At 39.2% G+C, this 27313-nt stretch overlaps 1 protein-coding gene across 4 annotated transcripts in view; it reads left to right on the forward strand.

Annotated features, from left to right (window-relative positions):
• The first annotated feature begins 18 nt into the window (after window positions 1–18).
• mllt10 (MLLT10 histone lysine methyltransferase DOT1L cofactor) overlaps window positions 19–27313 on the forward strand; it is a 55426-nt gene continuing 28131 nt past the window's right edge. Inside the window, exons 1-7 of one of the 4 annotated variants that reach the window (XM_037756560.1) lie at window positions 19–382; window positions 5674–5753; window positions 10225–10279; window positions 13198–13307; window positions 13426–13529; window positions 14406–14499; window positions 18405–18494. In XM_037756560.1, the coding sequence (XP_037612488.1) occupies window positions 214–382; window positions 5674–5753; window positions 10225–10279; window positions 13198–13307; window positions 13426–13529; window positions 14406–14499; window positions 18405–18494 (702 nt within the window). In that variant the 5' untranslated portion in view covers window positions 19–213. The remainder of the gene's footprint in view (window positions 383–5673; window positions 5754–10224; window positions 10280–13197; window positions 13308–13425; window positions 13530–14405; window positions 14500–18404; window positions 18495–27313) is intronic. The other 3 variants (XM_037756561.1, XM_037756563.1, XM_037756564.1) reach the window with 3 other exon arrangements.

Below are 27313 nucleotides of genomic sequence, written 5' to 3' on the forward strand. Positions count from 1 at the left end.
CCCCTCTTCTCCACCACCACCGTCGCGCCGTGGAAGTGGATGTTTTGGTGAGGAAAATACGGTGTCGAAAAGGGACGCAAATACCTTCAAAACATGACATAACGACCGAGTGGGACCTAAAGCGTCGTAGCAGGGATATTAAGGGCGTCTTCGAGGAAGGTTTCGGGTTAATATTTGCATCGTAATTCCTCCGCATGTCCGCTTTCTTCGTACATGGTCTCCGGCGAGCGTTGTCTGGCGGCGGACGACGAGTTGTCGACGAATAACAATAATATGAAGGAGATGATCGGCGGGTGCTGTGTTTGCTCCGACGAGAGAGGCTGGGCGGAAAACCCTCTGGTGTACTGCGACGGACACGGCTGCAATGTCGCCGTGCATCAAGGTAAGCTGTGCTATTATAGCTCAGTTAGCTCACAAGGCTAGTTAGTCTGGTTGCAAGGTTATGGAGCCTCCTCTTCCTCCTCCTCCTCCTCCTCCTCCGCCTGCCCTCACCACCAAGGCCAGGCTGAGGTCAGGCTCCCTACTCATGCAGCAAGCAGGGCTGTCCACTGCTTACTGTCTGTTTAATCCGCTTTTTTCTGTATTCCTGTCAGAAGCTGTCATGTGGGTTATAGAGGAGGAGGAGGAGGGATATACTCTGTTGTCAAAAAGGTGTTAACTTGCGCGGAGGACTTTAAAATATGTGACACACTGACCAACTTACCAAATAATAGGCTAGTGCAATCTGCGTTTGAGATGGAGGGAAACTTATTTAGATGCTGGGAGTTCAAAATTTGGAACAGTTCATGCTGCAAAAAAATTATTTCTAATAGCTATATAGCTTATATGTTATAGTACTGTGACAGTGATACAGTGCTGACAAGACACAGCTCACCCAAGATGACTCAGATGATGACGTCCAGTGTTTACAAATTTAACAGCTGGCCATGTGTCCCTTTTGGAAAACACAGGGGGGAGATAATATTTGAAATGTCAGCAACTCTGAACTATAGATGCATTTCAGTGTATTCACACTTGTACAGATGATAATGCACTATACTCACTTTTAACAGTCTGCTATTTAGACTTTTTAAGTTGGGAGTTCAAAACATTTTGGAACAATTCAGGGCTGCAAAACAATGATTTCTAATAGAGATATATATATATATCTTATATCTTATAGTACTGTGACAGTGATACAGTGCTGCCAAGACACAGCTCACCCCAAGATGACTCAGATGATGACGTCCAGTGTTTACAAATTTAACAGCTGGCCATGTGTCCATTTGGCAAACACAGGGGGGAGACTATTTGAAATGTCAGCAACTCTGAACTATAGATGCATTTCTGTGTATTCACACTTAGTATTAGTGCAAAAAAACTGACAATAACCTGATATTTTCAGGTGGAATTTCATTCATTCATTCATTCATTCTCATTGTGCAATATCATTTTCCACTTGTACAATTTTGTTAATAGTCTGTTTGTTGTCAATACTGTATATACTGCTCCTATTTTTCATATTTTGTTACACTTTGTTTTGCTCTTTTTCTACTGTGTTAGCTGATGCATCTTGTTTTTTGCACTATCCCCTTTGCTGCTGTACACTGCAAATTTCCCCACTGCGGGACTAATAAAGGAATATCATATTATATCTTGTAGTACTGTAACACAGTGATACAGTGTTGCCAAGACACAGGTCACCCAAGATGAATCAGATGATGACGTCCAGTGTTTACAAATTTAACAGCTGGCCATGTGTCCATTTGGCAAACACACAGGGGAGAGACTATTTGAAATGTCAGCAACTCTGAACTATAGATGCATCTCCGTGTATTCAGACTTGTAACACACAGTTTGTTAGTGTTAGTACCAAAAAACTGAAAACAACCTGATATTTTCTGCGTTGGAGATTGGAGGGAAACTTATTTAGACTTTTTAAGTTGGGTTTTCAAAATTGGGAACAGTTCAGGGCTGCAAAACAATAATTTCTAATAGCTACCTTCCTGCAGCTGTCAGACTCCACAACCAGCACTGCTCCCAGTAGACCACTTACACACCAAAAAACTGACAATAACCTGATATTTTCAGGTGGAATTTCATTCATTCATTCATTCATTTCATTCTCACTGTGCAATATCATTTTCCACTTGTGCAATTTTGTTAATAGTCTGTTTATTGTCAATACTGTATATACTGCTCTTATTTTTATACTTCCTTCTATTTAAATGGTTCATATTTTGTTACACTTTATTTAGCTCTTTTTTTTACTGTGTTAGCTGATGCCCCTTTGCTGCTGTCCAATCTGCGTTTGAGATGGAGGGAAACTTATTTAGACGCTGCTTTCTAAGTTCAAAATTTGGAACAGTTCACGCTGCAAAACAATGATTTCTATAATAGCTACATATTGGCTTATAGTACTGTGATACAGTGCTGCCAAGACACAGCTCACCCAAGATGACTCAGATGATGACGTCCAGTGTTTACAAATTTTAACAGCTGGCCATGTGTCCATTTGGCAAACACAGGGGGAAGACTATATTTGAAATGTCAGCAACTCTGAACTATAGATGCATTTCCGTGTATTCACACTTGTAACACACAGTTTGTTAGTATTTGGGCTGTAAAATATGTCTGATAGGAGCATGTTTTTAAGTCAACAGTCACATACATGACAGTAATCAGATCTATGGATGTCACGATACCTGAAATCTAGTAGTCGATACCAATACCAGTGAATTTCCACGATTCTCAATACCAATTCGATACCAATACTAAATATTTGAACATTACAAAAAACAGAGGCATGTAGCCTTTAAGTAATAAATAAAAATAATTGACCCATTTTATTCATTTTGGCGTATCAGCGGCATGTTATCAATCAATAGTCTAACGTTTGTAGATGGAGGGAAACTTATTTAGACTTTTTAAGTTGTGAGTTAAAAAATTTGGAACAGTTCACGCTGCAAAACAATGATTTCTATAATAGCTACATGTTGGCTTATAGTACTGTGACACAGTGATACAGTGCTGCCAATACACAGCTCACCCCAAGATAACTCAGATGATGACGTCCAGTGTTTACAAATTTAACAGCTGGCCATGTGTCCATTTGGCAAACACAGGGGGGAGACCATTTGAAATGTCAGCAACTCTGAACTATAGACGCATTTCATTTCATTATTATCTGTACAAGTGTATTCACACTTGTACAGATAATAATGAACAGATAATATACTCACTTTTAACAGTCTCTTCTGCACTATATTCACTTATTTAATAGTCGTGTATCACAGCTGTTACCCTGCACTATATTCAGTTTTAACAGTTTTCTTCATCTCCTTGTATTTTTATATCTGCTATATTTTTTTGTACTTTGCAACAACTAACTTTTTTACTAACATGTTTTGCACTATGGAACTGTGATGCTGGAAACTTGAATTTCCCTCGGGATCAATACAGTTTCTATCTATCTATCTATCTATCTATCTATCTATCTATCTAGTAACACACATTTTTTTGTAACCGTTTGTTAATATTTTGGCTGTTAAATATGTCTGATATAGGAGCATGTTTGTAAGCCCATAGTCAACAGTCAGTGGTGCTTTTGTGTGATTCTTTTTGGAGAAACTCAGCTTTACAGATCTGTCGATAAAATCGCACCAGTGTTAGTCAATTTTCTTTGGTCGCGGACAGTCCTACTAATTTCTGAATTTCAGGAATCAACAGACGTTGATCTGTTGGAGCATTTTTTTTTTATTTTTCAGAAAGTCCAAATTTCACACTATATACTAATACTATAGAATATACACCATTCACCAATGTTGAGAGATCATTTAGGAAGATGATGTACTGTACAAGAAGTTGTAAATGCAAGGGATTTACTTGCAGACAGCTATCAAGACTGTTGAGCATTCTCAACTTCAAATGTGAAATTATTATAATTAAATATTTAAAATTTTCTGAACTGTCACTCTTTTAGTTTTTCCAATTGTTGGGACAAAAGCATCCATCAACAACATAGTTAAAAATGTATATTTTAGTCTAAATCACGTCATTTAAAATATACTTTATTTTGTAATTTTTTCTATGGCCCTTCACAATCTCTTAACATTTGTTAAGAAATGATGTCTCCTGTGTGTTTGAGCTCTCCTCTGAATCTTAGTGAAAAACTTGAAATAACACCAAAGCATTCACATACAGTCCTCTATGTGCCATCGGTTAGAATGGCAACAAATAGAAATTGCAAGTTTTTAAGTGACTGGATCAGCCAGCCATAATTATTAAAATGAGTCATGTATGCAGTGTGTGCAGAATAATATCATAACCAACTGGTGCTTGATGTTTCGTCTGCAAGTCTGGCCATCAGTTTCTTCATTTGAAGTAACCTCTGGGTGTTTTGTTCTCAGAAATCTGGATTATAGCTGTTTATTCCATTGGATTATGGGCTCTGGTCAGATCAGAGATAATCTCAAAATGTGTAGAGGTAGGCTATTCATGGTAGTGCTGCAGTATAGCACCGGCTGCACTGCAACTTCAAATCTGAGTCGTGTAAACGAGGTGAAAGAACGCAGTGTGTTTTTGAAGGTGCAGTCCATCTTTTAAATCATATTGTTTGCTAATGTGGTGTAGTAGAGATGCTCCGATACCATTTTTCCTTCCCGATTCCGATACCTGAACTTGTGGTATCTGCTGATATTGAGTACCAATCCGATACCAGCGTGATTTAAAATATCGAAATAGTTGTTGTTGTTGTTGTTGTTGTTGTTGTTGTTGTTGTTGTTGTTATTGTTATTATGGTATGTATGGATAGTGGACAGTAGTTGCCAGTGGCAGCCATGATACATCCAGGGCGACAGCACAGTAAAGGCTACTGTGGTTTCCGGTTAAACAAGTTGATTTTTTTTCTGGGTTAATAAATTATGGTATTAGATTGGTGCATAGACTGGTGTGATCGCCGTTAACCGATCCCGCATTTTGGGCAGTATCGGAGGCATTTTCGATATTGGTATTGATATCGGAACAACAGTATTATTAAGAATTGACAGAACTTCTTAGAATGTATGAAAGTAAAGAGACATCAATAGCAACTGAGTCCTCTCCGATCTCGTGGCCCTGTTCATGTAGCATCCACACAGTGTGAGTAAAATAGAAATGTACCTTCTACCTTGACATTGTGAGTGTTCTTTGACCTTTTTCATATAAATGTTTGGAGGAAGTCCAAGTAAGATTGTGGACTATTTGAATGCAGCCTCTTTATGTATGGTGTAACAAGCTTGGCAACATTAACATAAGGCAAACACTTATCATTGATGCCTATACTGTATGTGTTGAAATTAACAATGCATCACCAGTGATTCTCCCACTGTCCCCAGAGGCTTCAAATATTTTGTAGTATGTCAGCTGTCAGTAGAGTGATATAAAAACAACAGCGGTGTGTTCAACAGTCTGTCAGATCAAAACACTTCTCAGTTCTGCTTTCAAACCAGTTTAGTCACAAGTTTATCTTCTGGCACTTGTTAAAAAAAAAAAAAAAAAAAATCATTGGTTGGTGTGATCATGTAAATATGTTATCAAGCGTCGTCAGGTTGGTGTGGTTTTGTTATCACTGTATAAATGTATTCTGTGGTATAAAATGTCTTTTGTTATGGTTGTGATGAGTTACTTTAACGCGCCCCCTCCGTCTCTCCTCAGCATGCTACGGCATCGTGCAGGTGCCCACAGGTCCTTGGTTTTGCAGAAAGTGTGAATCTCAGGAGAGAGCAGCTCGTGTGGTGAGTCACACGATCCATCTATCCATTCATCATTTATGAGGAAACTCCTGGAATTACAGGACTGTCTGGCATAGATGGTGGACCTCATGCTCTTGAACAGTGCTATCATTTCTAAATGTGCAACCCAGTCACCAGAAAAGATGTTGGCAGATGTTGGTTTCTGTAAACCCCGGGGTTACGTTGAATGTTTACGATTCTGAACCAAAAATATGTTTCATAAATACTTTTCATATCAGCCTTGTATCACACGTGCAGAAACGCAAAATGCTAAATGGTTAATGTTGTGAAACGATTGGTTAGGTGTAGGCAACAAAACTACTCTAATATTACTTGGTTTGTGTTAAAATAATAACATTACAACATAACGTAGCAACCATAACGACGTAACGGTTTCACATGGGAGCCCATCAGCAGTCTCCTGGGTGAGTCCTGTGTTTGTTTGACCCTCCCACCACGCTTTCCGCCTGCCCTTTGTGGACTTTCTTGCTTGTTATACTCGTTATTACACGACATAACTATCAATAACGGTTGCTCGATATACAGCGTCGCTCCTTGTACTACATCACTTACTCTGACCGAAAGCCCACATTCAACATATTTGTGGTTTGCAGAAAAATACAATGCTTTAAAAGAATTTTTCCTGGCGACTGGGCTGAAATTTGCGAGAATAGCGCTAGGTTGGGTCTTGTATCAATGTCCGTTCAATCAACTTGGAATAAAGCAGTTATAATAACACAATGCATGTTGAAGACAGTAATATTTCATCACCATCAGTAGTCAATGTCATATCTTGTGCTGATGAGAACGTTTTTTGATTAGGTTCTGAATGTGAGTTGTCCACTATTTCTGATTATTTTAGTTATGTGAGGAAACACAAATCAAGTCATTAAGACGGCCAGTATTGCCTAATACTTGTTTGCAGTAGGGATGCACCGATACTGGATCGGATATCGGGCCGATACTGACTCAAATAGCTGGATCGGATATTGGTGACAATGTGGCAGATCTATTAAATTCAATTCTATGTTTACAGTGTATATATTATAAACTGGAATTTTAATTCCTGTTTAAGTTTTGACCAATTTGTTGCGGCATTTAAAAGGTTTACACCTGAATTGTAATTCCTGTTAATTTTGAAGATTGTTTTGCCAAATTGTTGGTGCGTGATTTATTATTTTAGTAATAAATAACAATTCAATACATTTATATCTATGTATTTATTGGTTACATTTCATTTTACAAAGTTAAGAAAGCAATATTTCAGTCAAACCTGACTGTAAAAAAAACTTGTATGGCAAGACCTGACACATTAAGGAATGATCCAACTCATTTCCACACAGTAAGGCATACAGCTTGATAATTAAACACTGGTATCAGATCGGTACTCGGTATCGGCTGATACCCAAAGCCGGTGTCGGTACATCAGTTTGTGTATATTTGACATAAAAGTTTAATACTATATTAAAATCCTGCAATGCGATTACAGTAGTAGAGGACCTTTCTTTGGCTTTTTTAGGGAACCTAAGAAGGAATTGTGTCGTATTAAATGGCACCATTTATCACAGAGCAATAGTAGTTGAGTTGTTTAACTCATTAGTGAGACTTGAAAGCCTGCTAGTGCTGTTTAGCCCACCATATCTATCGTTTTGAATCTATACAACTATCGTAACTAGAGAAATTATATTAGAGGTCTGCACAGACCTGCCTGCTGCTGCCTCTTTTTGTGGAGCAACCGAATGTACCGGCAGTATTTTCTTTTGCACGTCCTGCCGTCCTTTGACCTTAGCCTGACTGTCAGCCCACAATCTTTATTCTGCACCAGCTACCGTTATATTTCACCAAATGATATTTAATCCTGATTGAAAAGCTCTATAAAAGCTTATCTCAAATGCTGTTGGAGTGTGTCCAGTTTACCAGCTCTACCAAATACCATTTGTTGTGTGTGGCATACTATGGTGCAAATATTAAGCTATCTAGACTGCACGTGAAACGTTTAACAGCACATGAAAATGTTACTGCCCAGGCAGGAACGTGGCCCTGGAAAAAAACTACATTTCCAACACTTGCTGGACTGACCCACTCTCCACAGACCTCTGAATCATGTCACTTAGGACTGAACTGAAAGAGTTTCCATATTTTACGTGTTCTTTTTGTGAAACTCGGTGAAAAAAAGCCACTAACTGCTATGGCTTGCTGAGTTTCAACTTAATATGACCCCGGAAAAACTTCTAAGGACCTGTCGAGATTATGTCAGGACAAGATTTACTCGCGTAGTTGTTGATACAGGTGCTAGGAATGATCTGCCGACTTGCTGTATTCGTGTGTGCACACAGGGCAAAGTTTCTCCTGCAGAAATTTAGCAGGATAACTAGGTTTTCCACTAACCTCTTAACCTGACGAAGGCAGCCAGGTCATTTCTTATTTACATGGCATTTAAGTAATGAGTTTAGTGGAGACATACAACAATAACCAGGTCACTTAAGTACATGTAAATGCTTTTCGCTGCAAAGCAGCTCCAAAGTGTACAAAATCTTTACACCGCAGCTGATGCGTAAAGTGTTAAAAATCCAAACTTTATTCTCCTTGAAGGAATCAAGTGTACAAACCTGTTTGTCCAGCATGCCAGGCTGTGCAACTGGCATATGGGTGAGGTGTTCTTTTTAAGATAATAACAATAGACTCATACGAAAGTATTTAAACGAGCTGGTGTGCAAAGTTAAAGGATATCTAGAACTGGTGAAGTTAGCGATCTTCTGATTTTTCTGCCTTCGTGAAAATTAAAAATGCATATAGTAAAGTACTCAACTTCCGGATTCTGCCTTCTTTGTCTTATAAAGGAATATTTGGAAAGGGTATTTACACCTGTAGCATTTGAATGATGTTATGAGATTAAAGGCCTTTACACACCGTAGTGTTGTCACGATACTGGAATTTCTTACCTTGAGACAATACCTTGAATAATATCAATATTTGATACTGTTTTCGATACCACGGGGACAAATTGAGGGCATAAAATGTTTGATTTTTATCAAAAGTTAAATTGTGGTGTCAACAAGTGTGTGTGTCAATTCGCTGTCGGAGAGAGGAGAGAGCAGAAAGTGCAGCTGGTATCCCTGTATCAATACTGTGGAAAATGAGCATTGAAACCGTTCCAAATATTCAATATTGATATGTATAGATTTTTCGATATTTTTGACAACATTAACACACCGGCGCCGTTTTTTTTAGTGCAATTAATTTGCATTAATTTGTGAATGAATACTTTCACACAGAACGTGAATATTACGCGGCAAAAAGCGATGTAATTCTTTTTCAGAAGGTCGACTTTCTGAGCTTTCGCACCGCAAATAAAGGCATCAACCTTGCGAAACTTACAACATGGTAGCAGGTTGAGTTGCGTCTATATTTATGAAACGGCAACACACAGGCCCTGTAATCCGAACCAGCATGGCAAACTTTATTACTTCTTTCAACCTTGACAAAGGCAGCGCAGATCAGATACACTCTTTCTGTTTTTACCTTTCACAATAAAAGCCCCCCAAAAATGTGAAATACTCACTTGAGAAAATAATATGTCTAATATTATATCTGCAGGCGTGTTTTTTATTTGTCATGCCCCCGGTGTGTAAAGGCCTTAAGAGATAAATGAAAGTTAAAAGTATAAAAAGTTAAAGACAGATATTTGAAAACCTGTTCAGAAAGATGAATTTTGAGATAGTAATGTGGAGTCGAAGCACCTTTACTTACTATCTTGTTTATGAGGGGTAATCTCTTAAGAAAAAACAAGTTTAACTTCTCTGATTCCAGATTTTTAAATTTGAATATTTTCTGGTTTCTATTCTCCTCTATGACAGTAAAACTGAATATCTTTGAGTTGTGGACATAATAAGAGATTTGAGGACGTCATCTTGGGCTTTGGGAAACACTGATTTACATTTTTCACCATTTTCTGACATTTTATAGACCAAACAACTAATCCATTAATCAAGAAAAAAAGCAACTGGTTAATCTAAAATGAAAATGATCATTGCTTGCAGCTCTAGTGAACTTAAACATGCAACAGAAAAGTATTGGTGCGAGAAAAAGGGGAAGAAAGAAGGGACATGAAAGTCTTTCTTTATGCACACACACACACTGCGCTCTTTGTAGCATGTAGTTTCAGCTTCAAGATGAACAACCAGCTTATGTGTGAGTTAAGGAAGAGATGAGTTGTCAGGCTCAGAGCAACAGAAATGATTGCCCAAGGACTTGTATTAGCTGACACACACACACACACACACGCGCTTGGAGAAAGACACATCCTTAGGTGGCAGAAAGTGAGGGTGTGTTCCCGTAGAGTTTCTGGCCTCGTGCCCAAGTCAGGGCCACTTCCCATTTTATCTCACATTCTGGCATATTTGTCATACCTCTGTGTTAAAGTAGATGAGGTCGACCGGTTGTTTCTGACCCGTTGTTTCTTCTTCACCCACAGAGATGTGAGCTGTGTCCACACAAAGACGGAGCGCTCAAGAGGACAGACAACGGAGGTAAAATCCCACACACACACACACACACACATAACACACACATCTGTGGTGAGCCTCTTGTATATTTTGTCATTAATTGCATGTCACCGGCAAGTTTAAGGGGTGTGAGCGTGCTGGGAGAGTTATGTCGCTGTTTGTTGTGTGTGCTGCCTCTCACTGCCGTCCTTGCCAGTCCATGGTTTATGTGTGTGTGTGTGTGTGTGTGTATGTTTATGAGGGGGCGGGACAGGATGGGTATAGTGCATGGCCTGTGAGGAGTCTCCTCTCCGGGTTCATTGGGAGGTCAGCTTGGTGGAGACTGTAAATATTCTGTGTGTATGTGAGTGTGTGTGTGTGTGTGTGTGTGTTTGAGTCAGTCGGAGAGAGAGGCACAGCTGTGGGATTGTGTCCAGGCCTGCAGGGAGGCATCAGGACAACACTAACACACACCGTTTTACTACTTTCTCTTTTATTTTACCCTTCCCATGACCCCTCTCTCCCTCTCTTTTTTTCCTCCCCATTTTTCTCTCACCGTCTCGTTCCCCTACCGTCCGTTTCGCCGCTCTTGTCAGTTCCTCTTCACTTGTTGATCTGTGTGGTAGTTGCTGTTATTTCAGGTGGGACAGTAATAAAGCAGGGCAATGGGATTAGTCTGAAATGGGTATTTGATCGTAACATATAGCAGGCAGAGAAGAAAGAGAAGGCGTAGAGCGAGACAGAAGTTAAGTTTACAGCTGCTACGTCTGGCCTCTTTGTTGTCTTATTTAGTTGCAGATATACCCAGTAAAGAGTTTAAAGATGTTGAAAGAATTTGCACATTAAAAGGTTTCAAACATAATCTGCCACAACCATTTAATGGGGGGTTTGATGGAAATAGGTACACTTGAAAATCAGCAACAAGTTCACTTCTTACAAGTGGGTGCTAAGAAATATTAGATATGTGTAGGGCTGCATCTAACTATTATTTTAATTGTCGACCAATCTCTCCTTCATGTTCTTGATTAATCAATTAGTTATTTGGTCTATAAAATGGTGAAAAACGTCCCCCCAAAAAAAGGTTCCTAAAACCCAAGATGACGTCCGCAAATGTCTTGTTTGGTCCACAACTCAAAGATATTCAGTTTACTGTCATACAGGAGTAAAGAAACCAGAAAATATTCACATTTAAGAAGCTGGAATCAGAGAATTGTGACTTTTTTTTCTTTAAAAAAATGACTCAAACCGATGAATCGATTATCAAAATAGTTGGGGATTATTTTAAAAATAGTTGCCAACTAATTGATCAATCGTTGCAGCTCTAGATATGTGGCAGCATAGCAAATTAGAGCTGTCACTCTTGAGCATATTTTTGATTATACTGATGTGGTTTCACTGTCCATGCCGTTCATTACCTGCTACAGTGAGAACAACATGCAGTTAGTCTTGTTTTTTTACTGGTTTTAGTGTTATTGTTTTATCGTGGTTTACCACAGAAGCCATTATCATGAACTGACAGCATTTTGCCTCTTTTTTGTTTATTTCAAATCATAACATCAGCTAAATTTAAGCTCATTGTCTCAACACATTGGACGTCTTGGAGTGAGGCATGTTTGTAAAGGGATGCTTTGTTGGGTTTTCGGGGGGTAAAAGCGTGAATGCTTAGTTTGAGGAGGAAGGCTGTGCCACTTTTTATAGTCCTGTTTTATAGGCCTCTTCCAGATTCTTGGAGGGACTTCAAAACAACAACATGCCCCCCATTTCACACCCGCTGCCTCTCCCCTGTCCCGCCCTCTGCCCTCCTCCCCCTGTCCTGCTCACCAGGTCAAAGGCAGGTCAGGGGTTCAACTGTAAGTTTAAGCCTGTTTTTGTTTCCGCTACGGGGAAAAACAGACACCTCCAGCGTGGCAGGAGACTCACACCTCCATTTGACCTCCCGTTGACCGCCTTCTGCTCCTCCTCGGCTGGTCGTCAATTCTGCTGCCACTCCACCATGCCCCACTGTCATTCCACCGCCCCCAGTTTGTCTTCACTGACAGGCAGCTGTGTGTGTTAGGGCCCAATAAACGGCTGCTTGGATAGATTAACTACCAAGTTGCAAATTAAAACATTTACGACTCAGCATTTCAAAGTTGAACTCAAGTTTAATTTATGTTTAATATGTGAAAGTACCCAAAACTGCAATTTAGAGAGCACATTTAGATTGTGTTTGGTTCTCTTGGTTTGGGCCAAAGAAGTGTTATCCATCATGGCCTTTTGGTCCGGTTCATTTTGGGTTCACATTGACCACAAACCAAAAGTTGCAAAGTTTCGTGGAGTGATTAGGAACACAAATAAGGACTTTTTTTTTAGTTGTGCTGCGCTTTACTGAGTCTGAAGGCTTTATTTTATCTTCACTAATGGTTACAAAGAGCTCAGAAGGAAATATCTGGACATGAGAGCATTCATCAAAACTGTACTGGACTTTATGGACTTTAATTACACTGTGCATAAACAGTATAGGCATGATGTATCATATAGTGCAACATGATGGGTGAGGAGAGGCATTCATCGTCTGTCTTGGTTCGGTTGTTTGATGCACACCAGAGTTCAAACGGCAGTGTTCCCACCAACACAAATCTACCGGACCAAACACAGAAGTGTAGCAACGTCAGTTATGCATTGAGTGCAGGGACTTCACATGTTTTAGGGTGTGTGCCATGAGTTACAACTCTAAAGAATGTGCAGGAAAAAGGCTGTTTTTTTTTGTTTTTCCCAGCTGATAAAATCCTGTGGGTGATGTATGGGAGCAGTATTGTATTCTTCCGTTTATCAGTCCTTTGCAACTTGCTACCAACAAATGGATTATAAGTATCCATTCTGTGCACTCTTACTCCTATTCAAGACCTTCACAGATGTTGCTACAAACTACCCTTTGCTGTCATATCTGTGCAGAGGTTGATGTTTTCTGTGTGTCTTTGCAGGCTGGGCCCATGTAGTTTGTGCCCTTTACATACCTGAAGTGGAGTTCGCCAATGTCTCGACTATGGAGCCAATCGTACTCCAGTCTGTGCCACATGATCGCTACAACAAGGTAACAAAATGAATCTATGCATTTAGACATGTCACGAAATTGCATGTAAAATGTAATTATGAGTCAGTTAAAATATATAATGGTTCTCTTTACTGTGTGTTTGTGTGTGTTTGTGTAGACATGTTATATTTGTGAGGACCAGGGCAGAGAGAGCAAAGCAGCTTCTGGAGCCTGCATGACCTGCAACAAACATGGCTGCAGGCAGGCGTTCCATGTCACATGGTGAGACCCGTTCACAGCACATTGACCTCACTGGACAAAGGAGGAGATTGTTTCTTCACTTCTTTGCTCAAACTCAAGTAAAGATTGTAGATCTCATATACTATGTAATCCAAACCGTAATGACAACACAGCCTGGTTTAGAGTGGTTTCTTGTGCCACTTCTGTTTCTGCTTCCTCGTGTTCAGATCACATTCGCTGTGTTTCCATTCATGTTTTTATGCATATTTGAAAGTTAGAAAAGCTCTATGGAAATGGCAAAATTTGATAAAAACTTACTTAATTGCGAAAAAAGAGTTTTTAAGCTCGCTTGAGGTGTTTTTTTTGCCAGTGTCGAATAAAGAGTTGATGCGCTTAATGGATTATGGAAATGCCTTTGCCGAATACATTTTAGCATAGCGAACATTTAACTCACATGACTGATCAGCTATTTCCGCTGTCGGCGTCTTCTTGGATATTCCTATAACGTGCAAATGCTTGTCTTTGTCTGCGGACAACGTGAAACATGGCCTATACTAGCTGACATGAAAGAACAATTAAAACGTGCCCAAATGAAACAAATTCCTGAAAACCATTTTTCTTCTACTGTTAACTGGCGGATTACAGCCACGCGTAGCCTAGAGCTCCAACTTCTGACCAAACTACGCTCAGTTTATTCGCTCCAAACCAGTTGATGGAAACGTGCCTAATACGCATTTCATTTTTAGCGTCATTTCAAAAGTTTCCTTGACAATTGAATGGAAACACGACTGTTGTTTCGTTGTCATCACTTGTTGGTGTTATGGTACTTATTGTGTTACAATGTTACACACAAGTGTTGAAAACTTTTCTCTTTTCTGTTTTTTACATCTTTTTAATTTCCCTTACTCTCTGCCACAGTGCCCAGTTTGCGGGGTTGTTATGTGAGGAACAAGGATCCGACGCAGACAATGTCAAGTACTGTGGATATTGCAAATACCACCACAGCAAATTGGTAAGTGTACTCTCATATTTTTTATTATATTCTACAGATGGTATGTCTTTTTGATACTATGATACTATAAAATAACCACAACTTCACACACCACTATGTCATTCTTCTCAACTGAATTTTTTTGTAGCCATAACCTATTTCTGCATATTGTATTTATATTTATGGTTTATTTGGTAGGGACAGATACAAAATACATAGACAAACTGAAAACAGCTATCCGATGCAAGGTATCATAGTGTTTAAGAGCTAATTTATAACACCAGTCCCTAGAAGGGCTTTTATGAAGCTAGGAGAGTGGAACAGTGAGGTAAAAAAAAAAGGTTTTGACAGGATACATTGAGATACAATATATCACACATTAAAAAATTACATTTAAAAGCTAGACATGAGCACAGGTTGGTTGCTGAATTAGCCAGGATTTGGTAGCTCTCTTGAAAGTGACGAGGTTCGCTGCAACTTTCAAGCGATCAGGCATGTGAGGACAAATTAGATTTTCTATGTATTTTGATTTGCTATTAAGTTTAAGATGATATAAGTATTAACTGTACTAATTAACTGAGGAGCAAGCTTGTGTTTTTGTAAATATGTATAAACATAGTTGACATTTGTTCACGGTACATACCAAGTCTCACTCATTAGCTTGTATTGGACTCACTGTCTTTCCTTTTCAGAACTGAGTATTGATCTGTTTTGTTTCGTTAAAGTATGAAACCCCTCTGACTGGTGTGTATATTGAGGGTCACGGTGTTGCACGTGAGCGTGCCTGTTAACAATTTGAATGATGTGTTTTTTTGTTCCACTATCTACCAGCATGGATGACCATGTAGACGTAACACACACCTATTGGTTTAACTGTAACACAGTGAGAAATACCTTTCATCTTGTGAATGAATTCTCATTTCTCTGCTGCCACTGAGAGATGACCCACCATCACCTCTTCTTTTTATTGTGTCTCTACCTCCCTTAGCCCTTCTCATCTCTGTCCTTCTCTTACTATACTGGCATTTTTTCCTTCCTCTGTCTTTTGTCCAACCTCTCCTCCGCTGTCATACTCTTTTTTTTCCTGCTTAGCCATCTCCCTCCTGCAGTCAGCTTCCGGTCTCTGTTGGCTTCTGCCCCCCTTTTCCCTCCATCTATCTTTCTCCCCCATATGCTCCCTCTCTCACTGGACCAATGAATCCATCCCCCCACTGCTTGCCTCTCTTCCACCTGTCCTTTACCCTCCATCTACCCCTTTTCCATCTACTCTCATTCCTCCTCCCTTCCTGATGCCTCTAATCTCTCTAACAGTGGTCCCCTCCACTCCCTTGTGTATTGGTGCTAAGCCCAGAGTGGGCACAGCGGGTTTGGTTTGCAGGTGGATAGAGTCCTTTTGAGCCTGGTTTTCACTGTAAGGTCAAACACTCTGGCTTAATCGTTATTTATGTATTTCAAATTCTTTGGAAATTAACATTTCAGTGATTTATTTCCAACAGACCTGTCCTGTCAGTTAGCTTTTATTATTTGGTCAATAGTGGCTTTTGTGCTGCTACTCTTAAATTAGACACATGGTTTCAATAAAAAGTTGCAATGCAAGTTGAACGCTGTTAGAGAAGCTTTTTCTACTCCTTTTCTATAGTATAGGTATACAATGAATATAATGTATAATAGCATCAAGATTAACCTAGAGAAGACAGAAAAACAGTCTCTTTTGTCTCTTTTGACAAACAATTTGCATTCACTCCTAAATGGCAGATTGCTGGTTTCTTGTCCATGATCGCTCCCTTATCTTTTGCAGTCTGTTAGCCTTACTCTGACTATGCAACCAGCATAATGCAAACCTGATAGGTGGCTAGCTGGCCCATTGTCAAGCAGAATTCAATCAGATAAGAGAAGAATGAAAAGGATAGGCATATCAACACACACATCCAACAACTGGATATGCAGAGGAAATGTGTTTTCAGGGCACACATTCACTGTAGAGACGTCCTGTTGCGTCCCAGATTTTGTTCCGCCTCTCCGATAGTTAACAACCTATCGCAAGGTATACACATGTATGCATGTACACACCCTGCGTCACGCAAATATGAAAAACAGGAGCGTGACTTAACTATTATGATTTGTGGAACAGTGGGAGGATGGAAAGACAGGGCAGGCTTTATAGTGTCTACACACACACACAGATGACATTTTGCAATGTTAACAAATGCTGATGGAAGGGCTCATGCTGTTATATTGATCGTGTATGAATGGCTTTGGATGCTGGGGCATAATGTCATTAAGCCGGGATTGTATGGATGACAGGACTGTACGAGAGGGAATCAATGATGAGGAAAGCAATGTTGTTAGCAGAGTGGGTTTCATAAAATGCCACTTGATGGATGTTTACGGCGTGTTAGCAACATATGGTATTCGACTGGACACCAAATCTAATTTCAAACTTAGATTATCCTTGTTTGTCGTTGATTTCATTAATACTGTGTGAATAATTTTTCCTTATTTCTAAGGAGTGTAAATTAACTCGTTGACGCGTTCGGCTTTCCTTTCCAGTCATCTATACTGGGGCATTTTAGGGCTGGGACGATACACCTGTCTCCCGATGCGATACTTGGGTGCTGATTCGATATGTATTGTGAGATTTTTAAGTATTGAGATTCTACAAGTAGTGCGACTTGATATTACGATTTATTGTGATTTTTGTTAACTTTTTTTTACATTAGACCATGGGAAAAAGTTGAATCATACACTTCTAGAGACACGTACTTTGGAAAATATCTATATTGATACAGTAAAATTGTTTTATTTTCAGCATGTGCATTTGGTTTCAAACATCTTCTGTGACAGTGATTAGCAAAATTGTTGCATTACTTTCTGTCACAACTTCCAAAGCAACTGGTCTTTTGCAGTAAAAACACGTTTACAGTGCCGTTAAGTTATATTCATTAAATTGAAAATGTAACAAAGCTGAACATCTATCCCTGAAAAAGGTGCAGAGAAAATAAAGAGAGTGATGCAAGTTAATTCTGCTCGCTTTTTTGGCAAGTTTATACAAAGTGTTTTTATTTTTTAGGTCCTGTAAGGTTGAATGATAATCTAGTGTTCTTCAGTAGGAATAGTAATTGATGAACTCCTCTGTACGTGTTGTACAGTATGTCAGTATGTAAATCCAGATTTAGACTTTTTAAAGGGAAGAGACTGCCATGTGACTCAGACAATGAGCTGTATGGGAGGCCAGACGAGGAGGATGTATCCCATGGTGCACCAGGTTGCCTCGGAGTGTCAGTTTTACATGAAATGCCAAAAAGAAAAACACAGTCTCTGGTCATAGATCTGTGCTTTTGAATAGAGACTGGGTAAACACAAGCCTTGATCTATGCCTGGAGGTAATTTGGCTGTAATTTGAGGATGTAGTTGTTTATCACCATGGCAACGGATACTATGAGCAAGAGCAAGCTGACTCGGACTGAGATCGATAACCAAGACCCCTCGAAAGTGTCCCATGATGCCTCTTTAGATCTGAGATTTGGCAAAGGGGTTTTAAAACAACAATAAAACGCAACTTATGCTTGTGTTGCCTTCAGTGCTGATTGTTTTTTTATTGACGGTTGTTCTACACTAGAATTACTTTTTCTAATGGTTACATTTGATCAATTGAAGAAGGAACGGCCTTTTCTACAGTGGAGCTGTAATGTATTTTTGTTTAAATACCTACTGCCACCATGCATTTTTTAGCTCACTCCTATAACCACCACTTTAATGCTTGTGATGTTTTTTCACTGTTTTTTAATTTTGAGTTCAGTCAGCCTTTTTTTAGTTTAAGTTTTGTTCATTTTTTTATATCTTAAAGAGTTTTTTTTTTTGTCTAATGTTAGACTCATTTTCTTTGGATTCATCCAGTAACTTGGAGTTCCTCTTTACCTTTTTAGCGAAGGAGCAGGGGCCGCACTAGTATGTCTCAAAGCTTAAGTGACTCTTCCTCTCTGTGTATGGATAGACCTCCAGACACGGACAAGAAGGTAAGACAGCCCTCAGATCTTAACCTCTCTATGCCTCCAAACCATGAAACATACGCCCTCACTGCTACATGCTCACACTGTGGAGGGACAGGCAGATACGCACTAAAAGCGCTGATCAATAAAACTTTTCAGTGGTTCTTATAATGGCTCTATAATGAACATTTATGGAGACAGTCTTTTGAATATATTGGCAGAACATTATTTATGACAAGCGGAGTCTCAGAAGGCATATTTTTGTTTGAATTAAAGGCCAAATGGAAAAGAGATGACTCTATGCTCTCTATGCTGGCATATCTTAACTAGCTCGGCTTTGTTGGACACTCAATTCTGATTGGTCAATCTACAGTCTGTTATTTCTATATAGCAGACCGTTGCAATGTATAACAGACCGTTGCTATGCGGACGCATTTGATCTCGGACACAGGAGGATCATTTTTGGGTCAAATTATTGATTTCTTAAGTAAGTAGCCGTGTAATAAAAGGGATAATGTACAGTTAGTGAGTCATTGTTGTGAAATAAACCCCTTCAGGGTGATGCAAGACCCTCTGTTTCGTTGTTGGGGTATATTTCACAACAATGACTGGCTCGTTGCACATTATCTCTTACATATTAGATGTTGACAGTTACATTTTAAATGGATGGGTGGCCTTGAAAGTAATTCATTTGGTATCTTTATTTAAATTTTTAATTAATGTTTTCCTGTGGAAAAAAACAATACTATAGATATGAGCATACTATGTTTTGACTGTTGGGAGTGTAAAAATGTCTCACACTTCAAAATGCACCAATGTGTCCTTGAGTTTTACCAAATAATCCCTTTAAACTCATAGAAGTCCTTTTTAATTTGATGTCCAAGTGAGCGCTGAAATTGTATTTTATAGACCCAGCAGCAGTTGCATTTGTATTGGTTTTTAGCTGCTAGCATGACTGCAGCCCACCTACACCCACCAGTGATCGCAGCCTCTAATGAATACTACATTAGTGTGACTTAATCAGTCACAGCTGTTAGCAGAACATGTAATCACAGGCTGCGAAAAATCTGAATTTACAGGAGGTGTCAAGTCATCTGTTCCACTTCTTTTTTTTTTTTTTTTGTCATGTTTACCGATCCCTTGTCAGAACAGAGGACAAGCTTGATTTTTCCCTGTTCGCCTACGGTTGTATCATTCTCAAAAAGCACCATTTCTGATGGTTGATACTCCATCTCCAACTTTTGCAGGCCAGTATTAGTGTATAATAGGTAGGTAGGGATATTCAACCCAGCATAGCAAACACGTGACTGTCCCTTTACAGTTGAGCTGTTAAGAGAGTTTTCTGCTCAGTGTCATTGATTCTCTCCACCAAACTCTCCAACAATGTGCCCCTTGTGGACAGCACTTTAAAAATGCATCCATCCTCGCTCCCTTCTTGAGGAGCAATCACTGGGAAAAGTTTATAGGATCCAGATATTGAAGTTGGTGTTAGTGTGTGAAATTTATCAAGCACTTAAAGCTTGACAGGTTCTCCGCAAAGTGCATTGCAGCAAACAAAGGACGCTCATTAGATAAAACAAGTACTTAACATACTCAGACATGTGAGCCAGAGCTTTTGTAAGTGTGTTTGTGAGAATATTTTAGCCATGGGAAACTTGGTCCTGACCACCTCAAAATATGAAACAGACACTTATTACTTGTGAATCACAACATAAATTCCATCTGACAAGAATAAAATGCATCAGATGACGTCTCAATCAAGTTGCTCAGTCATCTAAAATACTCCCCATATGTCCCTGATATTTATGCTGTTCTACATAGTGCAGCTGCACAGTGCATACTAAGTGTGTTCGCAAAACCAATTCAATTTAGAAAGGGGATGCTTTAAATCTGCATTAGGAAGAAATTGCCTGTATCAACAATATAAACCAACTGTGAAAACATCACAAATAAAAGCTCTGAGCAAAAATGTAAGTATTACAAGTGGCTGCTGCAGCTTTCTAATTATGAAAAATATACTCTACAAGCATATTAGCCGCCGTTTTTATACAGATGTCTTGCTGCTACAGGTTTTGGGTGAAGTCAGTTTACAACTAGGGCTGTTAGTGGATTAAAATATTTAATCGTGAGTAATTGCATGATTAATTGCACATTTTATCTGTTCAAAATGTACCTTAAAGGGAGATTTGTCAAGTATTTCATACTCTTATCAACATGGTAGTGGATAATATGCTTGCTTTATGGAAATGTATGTATATATTTATTATTGGACATCAATTAACAACACAAAACAATGACAAATATTGTCCAGAAACCCTCACAGGTACTGCATTTAGCATACAACAATATGCTCAAATCACAGGTAACAACAGCTGTCAGTGTGCTGACTTGACTATGACTTGCCCCAAACTGCATGTGATTATCAGAAAGTTGGCATGTCTGTAAATGGGAGACTCGTGGGTACCCATAGAACCCATTTTCATTCACCAATCTTGAGGTCAGCGGTCAAGGGACCCCTTTTGAAAATGACCATGGCAATTTTTCCTCGCCAAACTTTAGCGCAAGTTTGGAGCGTTATTTAGCCTCCTTCGAAACAATGTAGTACAACATGGTTGGTACCGATGGATTCCTTAGTTTTTATAGTTTCATATGATACCAGTACCTCCACTCCAGCTTTAAAACTGAATTTGCATTAATGCGTTATTATCGCGTATACTTTGACAGCCCTATTTATAACACATCAGTATAACAACTGATATAGAGGGCAGATATAATGTACCTAAAATGGAAATTTGCCAGGGCTGCATATAGCTGATATCGATCTTTCAAATCAGCTCACTCACTTATAGTAAGTCTTTATTATTCTGAGTATAAAAGTTATTCAGTTATAATAAATGAATGAAATACATTTTTTTTCTGAAGATGCACCATGAAATTTTGTTATATTAGTGTTTTTATGATTGAAGAAGGAAGAATGATCGGATGCATTTTTGCAAGTGTCTCTTGGCCCTGCAGCCGGCTCCACCACTCTAAAAATCAGAGGAAGTCAGCTCCTCAACCAAGCTTGTTTTTGTCACGGCTTTACAAATAATTGTTCCATCTCCACTGAATGAAATGCTCATGTTCTGAAGAGATGTTGCATTTATTTTTAACCCTGTGTTTGTGCAGACGGCCCAGCAGTAGAGATGCTGTTGCCAGAAATACTTTGATGCTTTGAGTTCCCTTTTCCATCTTTATTTTCAGTTTGTAGTTAATTGTTTTTGATAGAAAAAGCATGAAACAAGACAATAGATGTTTCATTGTGTTCAACCATAAAGTAATTAGCGGAATCTAAATTGAGCGTTTAGCATGTTGTGTGACGTTTTATCTGTCTACTTAGTCATTGTGTCAAACAATACCAGCTTCAGCATTAGTGTGTGTGTGTGTGTGTGTGTCTGTGTGTGTGTGTGTGTGTGTGTGTGTGTGTGTGTGTGTGTGCGTGCGTGCGTGCGTGCGTATTTGTTTGCATATTATCCAGTCCCTCTGCCCTGGCTTTTGTTAATACTGCCTTATTTGCATTAGTTAGAGTATCCCCCTTCTCTCTCACTTAAACTCACACACACACATTCTAGGGTCAGAGATCAGTAGGCTCAGATGTGTGTGTGTGTCCACACATCCACTCATGCATTTGTTATGTGGTTTGGAGGCTCAGATATATACCCACCTCATGTTAGACCCTGCAGTCAAACTACAGCAGGGGCTAAAAGATCCCAACACTGGCCACTTAGAAAAGGCCTGCAGGAAACACACACACACACACACACACACACATCTATACGTACACAATGGCTGGTCAGAAATCCTGCAGGAAACTGCACAGGGGAATTCCTGCTAGGCCAGGGCGGATTATTTTCCCCCTTACTTCCTGTTCCTCCGTTTCCCCCTCCTGTCTTCCCTCGCCTCTCCTCAGCCCTCCTCCCCTGTGTGTCTGCACACTCTCATCTTCCTCCTGAGGCCATTGTGTTAACTTGCGAAGCATTTAGGATGTATGTTGCATCAAATTAAAAGGCAATACTCTTTTCTTGCATAATTTTATAGGCTCTTTATTTCTTACATAACCTCGCTAATGAATTTTCTTGTCTATGAACATTACAGCACGGTAAAGTACCACAAGCATGAACACTAGGGCTCAGAATATCAGATTTTCACTAGCCTAAAGAATTTCTCTATAAGGGATAGGGCTGTCAATCGATTAAAATAATTAATCATGATTAATCTCGTGATTAATTAAATTCATAATTTTTTTTCAGTTAAAAATGTACCTTAAAGGGAGATTTGTCAGGAATTTAATACTCTTATCAAAATGGGAGTGGGCAAACTTTCTTGCTTTATGCAAATGTGTGTATATATTTATTACTTGAAATTAATTAACAACTCAAAACAATTATAAATATTGTCCAGAAACCCTCACAGGTACTGCATTTAGCATAAAAAAATATGCTCAAATCATAACATGGCAAACTGCAGCCCAACAGGCAACAACAGCTGTCAGTGTCTCAGTGTACTGACTTGACTATGACTTGCCCCAAACTGCATGTGATTATCATAAAGTGGGCATGTCTGTAAAAGGGAGACTCGTGGGTACCCATAAGACCCATTTTCATTCACATAACTGGAGGTCAGAGGTCAAGGGACCCCTTTGAAAACACCAAAATTTAGCCTAAGTTTGGAATGTTATTTATACTCCTTCACGACAAGCTAGTATGACGTGTTTTTTTTAATGTTTTCTAGATTCATATGATACCAGGATCTTCACTGTAGCTTTAAAACTGAGCCAGCTACAACCTAAAAATCACAAATTGCGTTAATGTGTTAAAGAAATTAGTGGCCTTAAAACAAATTTGCGAGAACGCGTTATTATCGTGTTAACTTTGACAGCCTTAATAAGGATATTATGATTTCTATAGAAAATTAGGAAAAAAATAATAATAATGCTGTCAGTCAAATTCATCTTTAACTTTGTTTATTGTGCAGTTTGTCTCTTTTTTGGCAAATGAATTACACTCAAAATACGAGTGTAGGGAGGTGGAGAGAAAGTCTGAACCATTCAAGAGGCGCTAGACTATTTACACCATTTTATCATATGTGTATTATTAACATGATATCAATATTTAATGTTTTAAATATCATGATTATCGTCAACGATGTAGTGATTAAACAATTAATTTAGTAGTCAATTAACAGAAAATAATTTAACTATAGTTTTGATAATTTATTATTTTTGAAGTAATTTATCAAGCAAATATGCAAAAACATTTTATGGTTTTCGTCTCTCAAATGTGAGAATTTGCAGCTTTTTCTTTTCTTTTTATTTGATTATACGGGTTAGGGTTATATATATATATATATATATATATATATATATCAACTGGGGTCTGGGAGATATTTATGTGTGGTGTTTAACTTGTGCTCTCATATTATTGACAAGTAAATGATCAATCGATAGATAGTTACAGCTCTAATGTAATGCATTTAGTTTTAGTGACCAACTGCAAAAATGAACTTGCGTACCAAGAGAGTAAAGAAATTTCCAGCCACATATTTTAGGAACTGTAAAGAGGCCAGTTCAGACCCCCGTGACCAGCGTTCGACATAGACGGAGAGGATTTCAGCCCACCGTTGTGTTGCTCATAGCTCATAGCTCATTGCTCGGGGGGTTTGTTGATAAATAGACACGGCGGCTCTCATTCTCCGCTGCCACCGCTCATATTTACCCCACACAGTCTCAAAGACCACTCGGACATGTCAAATGATCAGGCTGCTAATGGTCAGCAGCGGAGAAAGAGGGGAAAGGACACGCTGAAAGGCTTTGTCTCTGCCTGTATAATCAATTGACCTGATTGATAAGGGTGTGTCAGGGTTACATTGTGTGTGTGTTATGTTTCCCACGCCCAGTGCTTCGGGTCCTTCTGTCTGTGTGTGTGTGTGTGTTATCCGACCCTCTCAGCTCAGCCTCTGTCCATCAACACCTTCCTCTGGAATGTTAATGAAAAACAACAAGGGAATCCCAAAGAATTTACCTCTCTGTCTCTCTCTCTCTCTCTCTCTCACTCTCCTTTTCTCTCCAGGATCATCTCTCCTTTTTGTTGCAGTAGATGCTGTTTAAGTTAACCGTCTCACTTTGTCCCATGTTTGTCTTTGGTTCTCCGCTTTCTGTTGCCAATTTGCAAAGTAGGCACTATCGTTTAAAGTAGTTCCAAACACTTCAGGGACAGCCCTACAGAAAATAAAAAAAATAAAGTTTTGACAATAGTGTAACTAATTTATTTAGCAAAAAGGGGAAAACATTTTAGCCTCTTAAATGTGAGAATTTACTGTTTTTTCCTGTGTTATATCACTGTTGATTGATTATCTTTGGGTTGTCGACTGTTGGTCTGACAAAGCAAACAATTTAAAGACGCCACCCTGTGCTGTGCTGTGCTGTGCTGTGTTTTCTGACATTTTATAGACTAAACAGTTCCTTGATTAGTTGAAATGAATCACCGGGGGTTAAAAAAACAAACAGCGACTCACCAGTAGGTCAGTCATCGCAAAATCATGCTGTGCAGCCAAACATCATTTAGACTCCCAGAAATTATTTTATTTTCTAGTGGGGGATCTGAACATTTCCAAAGATACGAAAATATGTCAGCTTTTCTCGGAAAATGTGTATAAAATGATGCACAAAACATTAGGGGTGCAACGATGCATCGATCTGGATCGATATATCAATTCAATGATCAACGGCCAAATATCATCGATGCAAAGTGAAAATATCGTTACATATCATCATCATCTTTAAGATAGACCTATATTTAAAAAAAATCACACTTTATATTTATTCTTTTTATTAAAAAGAACATACACCGATCAGCCATAACATTAACACCACTGACAGGTGACGTGAATAACATTCATTATCTCGTTACAATGGCACCTGGCAGTGGGTGGGATATATTAGACAGCAAGTGAACATTTTGAACTTTGTGTTGGAAGCAGGAACAATGGGCAAGCGTAAGGATGTGAGCAACTTTGACAAGGGACAAATTGTGATGGCTAGACAACTGGGTCAGAGCATCTCCAAAACTGCAGCTCTTGTGGGATGTTCCCGGTCTGCAGTGGTCAGGACCTACCAAAAGTGGTCCAAGGAAGGAAAACCGGCGACAGGCTCATTGATGCATGTGGGGAGAGAAGGCTGGCCCTTGTTGTCAGATCCAATAGAAGAGCTACTGTAGCTCAAATTGCTGAAAAAAGTTAATGCTGGTTCCGATAGAAAGGTGTCAGAAGACACAGTGCATCGCAGTTTGTTGCGTATGGGGCTGCGTAGCCGCAGATCGGTCAGGGTGCCCATGCTGTCCTAATGTTATGGCTGATCAGTGTATAGTTTTTATTTAAATATCTGAAAGAGCCCAGTAATAATAAAAATGGTCAAATCATATTTTAGTTGTTTTTTGTGAGTTGATATATAGTAGGGCTGTCAAAGTTAATGCGTTAACACAATTAATGCGTTAACTTAATCGATCTTTCGGAGGTTGTAGCCGACTCAGCTAGGAAGAAGGAAGGAGGCTAAATAACGCTCCAAACTTGCGCTAAATTTTTGCAAGGAAAAACTGTCATGGACATTTTCAAAGGAGTCCCTTGACCTCTGACCTCCAGGTATGTGAATAAAAATGGGTTCTATTGGTACCCACGAGTCTCCACTTTACAGACATGCCGACTTTATGATAATCATAAGCAGTTTGGGGCAAGTCATAGTCAAGTCAGCACACTGATAGCGGTAGTTGCCTGTTGGGCTTTGCCATGATCTGAATTGAGCATATTTCTTTATGCTAAATGCTGTACCTGTGAGGGTTTCTGGACAATATTTGTCAATGTTTTCTGGTGTTAATTGATTTCCAATAATAAATATATACATACATTTGCATAAAGCACACATATTTGTCCACTCCCATGTTGATAAGAGTATTATATACTTGACAAATCTCCTTTTAAGGTACATTGTGAACAGATAAAAAAATGTGCGATTAATCGATTGAAAGCCCTAATATAAATGTAACTGATGTGTTAAATGGGCATATGATATCGTCTCGTATTGATCGCAGGCCACAGACTTTGTGATTTCAGCAAATATCATATCATTGTCCAAAAAATCGATATAATATCGTATCGGGATGAAACTTGTGATTTACAGCCCTATAAACATCTAGAATATTTCCATTTGTTGGAATGGTGCAACCGTAAAAAAACACGAGTCAATATTTGACTCAATGTTGACTGTTGCAGAATATATATGATACTGTCAGGCAGTAGAATAAGATGATTTTAACAACTTTATAGCTACAGAAAACAGAAAGGCTAAAGTTCCATGTTATAATCACTAACAGAACTCTGCAGCATTTTGTCTCCTAACCCCAGAGCGTTGGCATTAGGTCACAGTGGAGCTGCTATCTCCTGATTTGGCTGGCGATGTCTGTTAACCGCCAGTCATAGAGGAAGTCTGGCTAAACTGTCACCAGCCTCCGTGCAGTCACCCTGGGGGGAGAAGAAGAAGAAGTGGGGGAGGGGCGTTTTCTGGTGTTTCAGAGTTGTCATGACACTGAGCATCACAAGCATGTTGAGTCCCATGTCGTCTCTCAGGATCGCTGCATATTTTCACCGCCGATCTTCGAGTGTGCGTGTGTGTCTCTGCATGCATCTGAGTGTCCATGTAAAAGTGTGTGTGTGTGTGAGTGTGTGTGAGCATACATGCACCTGTCTTGCTTGTATGCCTGCGCAGAGAGGTGTCAGGGTGCGGGGCGCGCATGTGAGGTGTAAATGCGCTGGCACCC

Source organism: Sebastes umbrosus, chromosome 21 (assembly GCF_015220745.1).
Source record: "Sebastes umbrosus isolate fSebUmb1 chromosome 21, fSebUmb1.pri, whole genome shotgun sequence".
In the NCBI taxonomy this organism is placed as follows: domain Eukaryota; kingdom Metazoa; phylum Chordata; class Actinopteri; order Perciformes; family Sebastidae; genus Sebastes; species Sebastes umbrosus.